The 12,195-nt window shown below is 37.0% G+C and overlaps 1 protein-coding gene across 3 annotated transcripts in view; it reads left to right on the plus strand.

Annotated features, from left to right (window-relative positions):
* Positions 1 to 11,733, plus strand: part of epha8 (eph receptor A8) — an 82,733-nt gene extending 71,000 nt beyond the window's left edge. For all 3 annotated transcript variants that reach the window (XM_058372917.1, XM_058372918.1, XM_058372919.1), the window contains exons 11-17: positions 387 to 572; positions 831 to 892; positions 3,528 to 3,737; positions 4,349 to 4,498; positions 6,258 to 6,448; positions 7,137 to 7,292; positions 10,177 to 11,733. In XM_058372917.1, the coding sequence (XP_058228900.1) occupies positions 387 to 572; positions 831 to 892; positions 3,528 to 3,737; positions 4,349 to 4,498; positions 6,258 to 6,448; positions 7,137 to 7,292; positions 10,177 to 10,291 (1,070 nt within the window). In that variant the 3' untranslated portion in view covers positions 10,292 to 11,733. The remainder of the gene's footprint in view (positions 1 to 386; positions 573 to 830; positions 893 to 3,527; positions 3,738 to 4,348; positions 4,499 to 6,257; positions 6,449 to 7,136; positions 7,293 to 10,176) is intronic.
* Positions 11,734 to 12,195: the final 462 nt, after the last annotated feature.

Raw genomic sequence — 12,195 nt, forward strand, 5'->3', positions numbered from 1 at the left:
ATTTTTTTTATTTATTTATTTATTTTTATAACAATTTCCAGTTTTTCTCTTTTTTAAAAAAAAAAGTATTCATTCTTTTTTTTTCACTTGGGTGCCTAATTAAACATTACTGTTGCTACAATATTCAATTTATTTTACTTTAATAACAACAAGAAGAAAAAAGTTTAATCGATATAACTTAAAATTTATCAGCTCTTCAGCATTAACGTAAATAAATAAATAAATAAATAAATAAATAAATAAATAAATAAATAAATAAAATACAGCTCTGAATCATGAGCCTGACTTCTGGACCCTGCTGCAGCTCTTGTATCATATGTTTAATGATGTTATAAATGACAAATGTCTGGAATAAAAGTAGAGCAGCGTGACTATCCGTGCTACAGGAGAGTTCGGGGAAGTGTGCTACGGCCGTATGCGGCTGCCCGGGAAGAGAGACGTCCCCGTGGCCCTGAAGACTCTGAAGGTCGGCTACACTGAGAAACAGAGGCGAGATTTTCTGAGCGAAGCCAGCATCATGGCCCAGTTTGACCATCCCAATGTCATCCGTCTGGAGGGAGTAGTGACACGAAGTAAGCGCTGTCATCAAGATAATATATTACTATATTATAATTATAATTGTTCCTTTTAAAGCCTTACTGAGTAAATACTATAAAGTACAACAGAATCCTAAGAAGGCAATACTCACAATACGTTATTCTATTTTATATATATATATACCAAATATTATATTTTATAATGAATATGTTTGTTTATTATATATTATTCTATCTATCTATCTATCTATCTATCTATCTATCTATCTATCTATCTATCTATCTATCTATCAGGTAAACCTGTAATGATCATCACCGAGTACATGGAGAACGGCTCTCTGGATTCATTCTTAAGGGTGTGTAAATTTTTATGGCTCTACTTTAATACATTATGTGGTAAAGAAAGTATATTTCCCCAAAACTTCACAGTGATTATGGCTTTAAGTAGCGTTTAAATATTGATATTATGTCCATTATGTGTAAACAAACATATTGCTATGTACTGAGTTGAAAATATCTCAGCATAGGAATTTAATTCGTTCTGGAGGCGAGTTCTTAAGGTGAAAGTTTGTATTGCGAAACAAATTTTCCCATAAGAAATAATGTAAATTCAGATAATCCGTTCCAGCCACCCAAAAATATGACCAGTATTACCAATATGAAGCTGTATGACTGCTTACAAAGAACTGACCCAAGCCAAGCATTCCATGTCAAGGCTCCTCACAGGAAGTCGTGCCATCAAGCTTGGGCTAAAAATAGAACAGACCACCCACGCCACCCATCTGTCAACAAAAAAACACCCGAAAAATCACCTAGCTTTTGCACATATGCCGAAGACAACGTTGGTATCGTGGGGTGACTCTTTCCAAACAGCTTTCACTGATGGAAAAAAAATCGTAAAATGCATAAACTCACTTCGGTTGGCTTCGCTTGGCTTTCCACTGCCGCAAACAAGTGTTCAACAGCTCCCGGACATACACGCGACTTAGCCAGCGTTCGGATCGATTCGGGAATGCTTTGTATGCCGATGCAAACTTCTTGCAAAATTTTAATTCTTAAAGCGAAAATTTCTAAGTGAGGGCATTCCACTATTATTATTAGCTAACATTAGCTATTATTTACCTACTTGTTTTGTTACTTATTTCTATATTTTATATATATAAGTTGACATTCTGTGCATAATTTAAATACGTTCTTGTATGAATATCTATTACTTTTTTCTTCTGTATGCAAATTTTTTTAGATTTTTAATTAGCAAGGAGGAAGGAGATGCTGTGCAGTGAAGACCGGACAATTGGTCTGGATAAAGATATCGAAAACTACAGAATGAAATCTTTACAAGTTTTTTTTTAAATTAATTAATAAATTTATTTATTTATTTATTTATTTAAAGGGCTTGAGTTTTTTATGGAATAATTGCAGTGGAAATACAAACAAAATGAAGAAAATATTGCAGGTTATGAAGACTGTAGTTTTCAGAACTATACAGTTTATAGTAAAAAAAATTAATCTTCAGAAGCTGGTACACATCCATCCATTGTCTATACCCGCTTTATTCCTAATTAGGGTCACAGGGATCTGCTGGAGCCTATCCCAGCACACATTGGGGCGAAAGGCAGGGGTACACCCTGGACAGGTCACCAGTCCATCACAGGGCCACACATATAGACAGACAACCACACACACTCACACTCACTCCTATGGACAATTTAGAATTACCAATCAACCTAATGTACAAGTTTTTGGACTGTGGGAGGAAACCGGAATACCCAGAGTAAACCCACGCAGGCATGGCACAACATACAAACTCTCAAAGAAAGGCCCCTGCCTGTTCATACCCGGGATTCAAACCCTTCTTGCTGTGAGGCAACAGTGCTAACCACTAAGCCACCGTGCTGCCCGCTGGTACACATCTGAAACAAAATGTAAAATGATAACCTGATCCATTCAGAAGGTAAATACAGCCATAACCTTTTATATCATTTGAGCTCTGTTCAATATGACCCGGTGTTTCATTTGTGAAACCTGATGCCCTGGAACACTATAAAAGCACATTAGTCTCTTTAGAGAGCAAAACAAGGTTAATGAAAAAAGACTTTCTTAGATTACCTGCTGCAATTATCCAAATGACTCCACAATGAAGTCGTGTTCCAGACTGCGCCCAGAGACGTGAGCTTCTCTGTGGCTCTATACGACATCCTTTACAAAATCCCAAACCGTGCACACAGGAAATGGCTGTGATTACAAGCTGCCTATTGGTCATCATGGAAACGATTTTATATTCAGAAGGAAGATAACACAGATAAGAATGACCACTCCACAGTGGTGGTTAATATGAAGCTCATATGAAAGTAGACACTCAGGACCTTCAGGATTTCTGTTTTTCCCTAGCCTACTAGGAGTGATATATTCATACAAGAGTTCTTAAGAAACAAAAACTGGTTAATTTTTTTCCAGAAAAGTGTTTGTATCTTCAAATTAAATGTTGATCTCAAACCCATTTCTGCTCTCTGAGATGATCCAAGATGCTTCTTCATCTAAAAAAACAGCACAAATTTGATCTTCAACCAGGAAAATTCTGTGTAAGGTTCTTCAACAGAGGGACAAACACACGTCTAAAACACATGCTTGAACATCATTCATTAGTTTAAACTGATTGAAAAGATGATTTCCATTCTGCTGGTGGACTGGAACCCCAGGATACTGGTACAAATAGTTACAATTATTTTATTAGTATTATTATTGTTATTTAATCTGTTACAAGTTTTTAAGCTTAGCTGTATCTATAGCATGAGTCAGCACAGAGACAGGCTAAGTGTCAGAATCCTGACAACCAAGACCAGTATTGCAAAACTAGAACACAGGGGATGATGGGAAAACTAGGAAATCCAGGACAAGGGACTATAAATGACACACGCGAGCTGAGGACGAGGAAGGAAATAGGACCGGAAGTGGTGTTTCCGTGACACCTGGATATTTCTGTCCTAACAGAGACACGATGGTCAGTTCAGCATCATTCAGCTGGTTGGGATCCTCCGAGGCATCGCTGCCGGGATGACGTATCTGTCGGATCTCGGTTACGTCCACCGGGACCTGGCTGCGAGGAACATCCTGGTCAACAGCAATCTGGTCTGCAAGGTTTCAGACTTTGGTCTGTCTCGGGTGCTGGAGGACGACCCAGATGCCGCTTACACAACCACTGTGAGTTAAAAAAAAGAGTATAAAGTCTCATAATCTGTTTATAATGCAGTGTTTTAAGCTATTACAAACATTAGCATGTGTGATACATTTGGTTGTATGTATTATGGCAACACTTTCTACAGAAGCTGTACTGTATGCACAATGGCCTGTGAACACATTCATAAAATGTATCCATAATGCATTATAAACACTGTTATAGTTTTTGTTTAAGGAAAATGCATTACAGGTCATTGCAAAGGTTATAATGGGTTTATTCAGTGATTTACAAAGATTATTATTTTTTTATCACCAATACCAAAGAGATCAGCCACTTGTTCAAGAAAAAAAAAATCAGGTCTTATAATGCATTATAACAAGATCAGCTCAGATTCCTTGTTGCTGGCAGTTATGAACACTACTTACGGTATAATAGATCATATTAGCATTCCGTAATGCATTATGACATCAGCTGTAACGTGTTTTCATAAATAATGCGATGCCTATAATGCCTTTTAAATGTATAAGAGTGGTCATACTGCAGATCATTATAAACATGACCTGAAGCAGATTATTACTCCATTTCAGTGAGTTTAAAGACACTTTATGACACAGCAGCTTTTTGTGCATGGCAGGGTGGAAAGATCCCGATCCGCTGGACAGCCCCCGAGGCCATTGCATACCGTAAGTTCTCCTCGTCCAGCGACGTGTGGAGTTACGGAGTGGTGATGTGGGAGGTGATGTCTTATGGAGAGCGGCCATACTGGAACCTCACCAACAGAGATGTGAGTACATGACCTGTCCTTATTCATGTTATAAGCCTAAGAATTACTGCATTCACTAATCTTATCCAAATAGGTAATAAAGTCAGTTCAAATATGATTTAAAGAGTATTAGGCATCTATGAAAGGCTTATGAACATGTTATAAGCTTAGGTTATCATAAAGCATCAACAAAATGAAAACAGTGAATTAGTCCACTAATGTATGTTTGCTTGAATGTAGGTAATAAAATCAATTTATTTATCAATTAAAGAGGATTAGGCATTTATAAATGCTTTACGAACATGTTATAAGTTGAGGTTATTATAAAGCATCACTAAAATTTGAATATAAGTGCAATATTATGTCTTTGTTTCTGTGTGTAGGTAATAAAGTAAAGCATTTTTGAACGGCTTATGAACATGTTGTAAGCTGAGCTTATTATAAAGCATCACCAAAATGAGAGCATACTTGCACTATTGTGTCTCTGTTAGTGTGTGAAGGGAATAAAATCACTTTATTTATGAATTAAAAATATTTGGGCCTCTATGAATGGCTTATGAGCATCTTACAAGCTGAGCGTATTATAAAGCATTGCCGAAATGAGAGCATAAGTATACTAGTGTGTTCTGTGTGTAGATTAAAAAAATCTGTTTATGTATGACTTAAAAAGGTATAGGCGTCTATGAATGGCTTATGAACATGTTATAAGATGAGGTTATTATAAAGCATCGTCGAAATGAAAGCAGAAATGCTCTAGTGTGTATTCGGTTCTGTGTGTAGGTGATAAACGCTAGGATATTTATGATGTGAAGGGGAATAGGCATCTATTAAAGGCTTATGAACATGTTATAAGATGAGGTTATTATGAAGCATCGTCGAAATGAGAGCAGAAATGCTTTAGTGTGTATTTGGTTCTGTGTTTAGGTGATAAACTCTAGTATATTTATGATGTGAAGGGGAATAGGCATCTATGAATGGCTTATGAACATGTTATAAATTGAGCTTATTATAAAGCATCAACAAAATTCAAACGTAAGTCCAATATTTTTCTTTGTTTGTGTGTGAAGGGAATGAAATCAATTTATTTATGAATGAAAGAGAATTAGGCATCTGTAAATGTCAGTAAATTAATGACTTGAAAAGGAATAGGTGTCTATGAATGGCTTATGTCAACATGTTATAAGCTGAGGTTATCATAAAGCAATCACCAAAATTAGAACATAAGTCTAATATTGTGTCTTTGTGAGTGAAGAGAATGATATCAATTTATTTATGAATTAAAGAGGATTAGGCATCTGTGAACGGCTTATGAGCATGTTATAAGCTGAGGTTATTATAAAGCATCAACAAAATGATAACATCCGTGCACTAATGTGTGTTTGTTAGTGTGTGAAGGGAATGAAATCAATTAATTTATGAGTTAAAAAGGATTAGGCATCTGTGAACGGCTTATGAGCATGTTATAAGCTGAGGTTATTATAAAGCATCAACAAAATGATATCATCCGTGCACTAATGTGTGTTTGTTAGTGTGTGAAGGGAATGAAATCAATTAATTTATGAGTTAAAAAGGATTAGGCATCTATGAACGGCTTATGAGCATGTTATAAGCTGAGGTTATTATAAAGCATCAACAAAATGATATCATCCGTGCACTAATGTGTGTTTGTTAGTGTGTGAAGGGAATGAAATCAATTAATTTATGAATTATAGAGGATTAGGCATCTGTGAACGGCTTATGAACATGTTATAAGCTGAGTTCTTGGTGTTTGTGTGTGCAGGTCATAAAGTCAGTAGAAGAAGGCTACAGGCTTCCAGCACCGATGGGCTGCCCCGCTGCTCTCCACACACTCATGCTGGACTGCTGGCAGAAGGAGCGCAGCGAAAGGCCCAGGTTCTGCCAGATCGTCACGGTGCTGGACAAGCTTATCCGCAACCCAGAGAACCTCAAGTCAATGGACACATTGTGCAGGTAGAGAGCCGGTCAATCGATACACAGCCCTATTATTTTTTTCTTTTTTCGCAGGGATTTGTTCAACAAATGCGCTCTGTTTGTGACAGATATGATCCATTATTGAAGGCACACAAAGTTTGCGGCGAGAAAGTTTTCTCCTCCATGCCTGGGAATAACCCAACTCGTCTTAAGAAAAAAAAAGGGGGGGGGGGGGCGCGGTGGGTGTGGGGGGAGGGGTGTTCTCAGACACCGAGTGTACATTTTCCAATAAGCCCGTCTCAAATAGATGTGTTCTGTGTTAAGTAAAAGGGGCTCTGCTCTATATTGACATTGATCCACACCGAATCAAAAGACTCATAGAGGGTTAGAGCCGGAGCCATGTGTCCTGCAATTGGACTTGTATAAATTGCTCATGCGCCAAAGGGTCGGCGATGCATATCATGATGGGGAGCAAAGTGACGACGCAGGAGGATTTCATCCCTACATTAATCTACCCAAAACCAGCCTTTCTCTCTCTCTCTCTCTCTCTCTCTCTCTCTCTCTCTCTCTTCACAATCAGGTCTTACCTCCTGCACTTCTCCATCATTTCATCTTGTATTGATTTTCTGCCTGAGTTGGTTGCATTTCAAAGCTTTCCCTCATTCCGTACTTCTCTCTCTCTCTCTCTCTCTCTCTCTCTCTCTCTCTCTCTTTCTCCCTCTCTCAGACTGAACAGCGCATTGATGAACAGAAGCATTCCTGATTTCACAACCTGCAGATCGGTGAACGACTGGTTGGACACCATCAAGATGGGCCGCTACAAAAACCACTTTGCTGCAGGAGGCTATCACACACTCGGTCACGTGATGAGCATGAATCAACAGTGAGTTATAACGCTACATATGCCGTACATATACATACACGGCGAACTCCACTTATTTTTCTATGTGCTTAAGCAGAAATAAAATAACAAGAGTAACACATCACACCAACCCTGTATACATGACATTATAAATCCATTTAAACGCATGACGGATTGTAATAAATAGCATAAGTCGTTTCTATGTAAGGTTTAGGACACTTTTATTTGTCGCAGTTTGCTATTTCAAACATATTTCCTGTAATGAACAATGATCACACAATCATCATAATGACTTCATAAGGCTGTTATAATAACCAAGAATTACACTTTATAGCTATCTTATTATGCATTATGAATCCTGTATTATATCTGCAAGCCCCAGTGCTTTATGCAAGGAAGTAATAGTGAATGAATGTGTTATGAACACTATCATGAGTCATAATGCAAATTAAGATATGTACCTAGACAGAATAATACATTTTCATAGTTTATTATAGAGCCATCTTCACTTAATAATGAACTAGGATGATATCATATTATAAAGCATTCATAAGGTGTTATACACATGCTATAAGTATTTACGTTGTAAAACTACATTACAGTTTGTAGCAATATCTATTATGATCTATTAATGAATAACATAATGAATTAGAAGTGGTGCTTATAACGCATTATAACATCATTACCAAAGAAACCAAGCAGTTATAAAACTGGGACTGAATTCTTTTGGTATTGATATAATGTGTTATAAACAGTGCTAATAATACATTCTGTTAACAATGTAAAAATGCATCATAAACATTGCTATAAACTATAATTCGTTCATAGTGCATATGAATGTGTTGTAACATGTTAGGAATGTGTTTATAGTGCTTATGGAGGTGTTATAACGGTATTATTGTGTTTATAATGCATATGTATGTTCTAACATGCTATGAACGTGTTTGTAGTGCATATGAATGTGTTACATGTTATTAATGTGTTCATAATGCATATGAATGTGTTATAACACGTTATGAATGTATTCATGAAGCAAATGAATATGGATAATTAGAGTGTATCATTACAGTAATAAATAAATTAAGTATAATAGAAAATTTTGGGGGGGAGGGGGACATCGGGTTATATAAACTGTCATGGCAACAAAGATTTATTTTCAGCCTGAACTCAACACAAGAGAAATTCTCCCTCTGCTCCAAATCGCATGATGGATGAAAGATCAGAAAGAATTTATTTATGATTTCTTCAGGAGTTCACCAGAAGGTCAAGCTTTAAAAAAAATAAAGTGCTGAAACATTCTTGTGGAGTTTCATCCAGCTGCTTTTAACGCTGGGAGGCGGGGCAAAAAAAACCCCAGAAAATATTTGCATATTAATGAAGAGAAAATGAGCGTGTTAAAAATAATAAAATACAGTTAAAAGGCAGAGGTAAAGCTGTAGCTTCACGTTTTTCACCCAGTCTTCTTGATGCTTTTAATGCTTCCTTTTTTTGGTGTATATTAATCCTGTTAGCTTCAAGAGAGGAGAGAGAGAGAGAGAGAGAGAGAGAGAGAGAGAGAGAGAGAGAGAAAATGGGCTGAAGAATATAAACATCTAAGAGAATAACCTAAGAGGCTAAAAGGAATAAGTTATTGCATAGACATGACCAAGGAGTGGACTAAGAAATCACGAGAATGAGTTTCTTAGATATCAGTCAACAAAATACACCTATTGTAAATTTTATACATTAACTGTTGTATATTTTATAATATTGTATATATGTATATATATATTGCACATGAAGGGCACAGTGCACAGTGACTGAGTGGTTAGCACTGTTGCCTCACAGCAAGAAGGTCCTGGGTTTGAATCCTGTGTGGAGTTTGCATGTTCCCCCTGGGTTTACTCCGGGTACTCCGGTTTCCTCCCACAGTCCAAAAACATGTACATTAGGTGGATTGGTAATTCTACATTGCCCAGAGGAGTGAGTGTGAGTGTGTGTGTGGTTGCCTGTCTATATGTGTGGCCCTGTGATGGACTGGTGACCTGTCCAGGGTGTACCCCTGCCTTTCACCCCAATGTGTGCTGGGATAGGTTCCAGCAGATCCCTGTGACCCTAATTAGGAATAAAGCGGGTAGAGAAGATGGATGGATGTTTCCATAGTAACGGCTAAGCTATAGGGTTATTTTTCAACATCCTTAAAGCAGAACTGAAATGAGAGAAAAATAACACGAATCATGTATACATTATAAATGAATTTAAACGAATGACCGAGCGTAATAAACAGCATAAGTCATGTCTATGTAGGGTTTACGATGCTTTCATTTGTGGCGATTTGTTCTTTCGAACATTAAAAGGAAACAATGATTACAATTAGATTATGTCATGATTCATAACTCATAATTATGAATCATGACATAAAGCATGTCATAATTCATAAAGCATTGACACTTACAGAGAAAAAAAAAGTGACACTATCTTATTATGCATTATGAACGATGACGTGTACGCAGACGGTCATATCGGATTTAAAAACAGTTTGTTGTTATTTACTCAGAAATGAAAAAGAAAGATTTTATAAAGAAGACAGTAAGCACCTGTGGTGTTAGAGCTCTTTCCTATAACAGCATTTATAAAGTACATATAACCTCTGTTATAAAACATTTCTAACTATGTCGTGCGTGAAATTTTCTAACTGTAATAACATTTCTGTCAGCGGTCATAACAGTTAGCATCCCATGCCGCCGAAGGTAACTATCAGCAATTCATGAAGCTGTATAACCGGTTTACGTCATGGTTATGACAACTTATAATGCATTATAGTACTCTTATGAACATATCAGTTCATTCAATTCAATTATTGATAGTATTTTTTTTTAGTATAATCCTATGTTAATTCAGATCCTCTGTCCTGATCTCCTCACAGTGACATCCAGAAGCTGGGGGTTACGCTGATGGGTCATCAGAAGAAGATCATGACCAGCGTCCAGGTGATGCGAGCGCAGGTGTTAAACCAGAGCGTGCCCTCGGTGCACGTATAATCGCCCGCCGTGTCAATATAAGTACATAATCATCTGATGTGTGTGTGTTCGGGTCATGTGTTACGAACTCTTAAAGACTCTCCTTTAGAAAGAGAACTTCAAGAGGACTCGAAACTCCAAGGGTTTCAACCTCGGCACTGGATTTCTGTTTTTTTTTTTTCTTTATGTTTCTTTTTTTTTTTACAGGAAAATCCCTGCATTCTTTCTACAATAATCTCTTGGACTTTATTATTATTATTTTTTGTTTGTTTTTTTGTTTCTTCTTTCTGTAAATGAACGGATGGCCTGCCTTAAAGACGGCGGATCATTTCAATATTGGTGTATATAAAGGAAGCTTTTGTTTTTTTCTTAAATGTATAGATGAGAAAAGGAGCACTTCACAACCTAAACAGCATTGATAAAAAACAAATAAATAATAATAATAATAAAAATAAGTGTATAAGTTAGAATCTAAGAAGAGTTCTTAGCAAAGATCGCACAGAAAAGTATGATGTACTGGGAATAATGATTAAATTAGCCACAAAATTAGTCCCAATTTGCATAACGAAGGAAATAAAAGTATGTCGTTAAATGTCCACAAAACAAAATGTCAGTGGAGAGCTAGGAGGGAACATTTTTTTGGCTGTTATTGTTGTATGTTTGCTTTTCAAATACTTTAGAAACCCTACAAAAAAAAATACATTCTGCATTCCTTTGACACTGATATCTTTGGCTTTTTCATAGACTAATTAATTATGCGAATATCAGCCACTTAAAGGTCGTTTGTGACGTTCTTTTTTTTCCCAGCCTGTCACTGATTGCGCTGAACGCGCTTATGTTCTGTCTGCTGATTTAAAAAGCATAGGAAACTGTCCGACTAGAACTAGTTCCTCCGGAGAGAAACAAGGAATGAAAAGCTCATCGATTCAACTCAGCGTGATACGAGAGTCCGGGTTTTACTAATAACTGCAGGGATGTGGTAATTAATATGGTGATTAAATAATTGATCATAATAAACAATATCACCTTTGCAGAAATATCGAAGAGGTTTTAGTGGTTTTACACACACCTTCATGTGGAAATAATCGTCACTCATACTGTCTTGGAGATTTAAGATGTATTATTTAATTTTGTAATAATTATAATAATGGGTGATTTATGCGTCTTAACGGGTTTATAACGATGAATTCAATCGATTTTAATTATTTAGCGATCGGATCGAATGCAGGGTATTTTCATGTGCATCATCAGGGTTGTTGCAATAAAGGTGTTGATCTGGACAGTGTCTGTAGAACAGCAAGAGATAAAGGGATGGATGTGAGTCATTCACTTGTATATAGGGATAAAAAAATAAATATAAAAAATGTTCTTTCTGTACTTTTTTCAAAGAGCAATACTCTCTCCTGTATGCACCAAGGAGTGCAAATAAAGTTCAAACACTGCCATCAGTGGTCTCGCAATGACTTGGGGATCAGTGTGTGTATCCTTCATCATCATCATCATCATCCTCACCCATGTCCCCACCATTATAATGGAACCCAGGAACATGCCACTGGCGTCCACGGTGTCCCACTTCCAATTTTCAGCTGTCTGTGTTTCTCCCTGAGGCTAGACCAGACCATCATATCATCTGGGCCGGGAAACATCTCTCACCTGTGGATCGTAATTGATCAGAGTATGAAGCTGGAAACACTGCGATTACTACACTTCAGCTGCACAACTGGCGGAACCGAAAGAACCTGCAAAACCAGCAGGACTAACAGAACTGGGGGAACCTGCATAACAATTAGAGTTTGCAGAACTGACAGAACCAGCAGTACTTGCAAAACTGTGCAGGACTGGTGAAACCAAAAGAAGCAATAGAATTTGCAGAACTGGAAGAAATAATAGAACCAGTAGAATTTGCAGAACTGGCAGAACCAATA

Source organism: Hemibagrus wyckioides, linkage group LG21 (assembly GCF_019097595.1).
Source record: "Hemibagrus wyckioides isolate EC202008001 linkage group LG21, SWU_Hwy_1.0, whole genome shotgun sequence".
Taxonomy (NCBI): Eukaryota; Metazoa; Chordata; class Actinopteri; order Siluriformes; family Bagridae; genus Hemibagrus; species Hemibagrus wyckioides.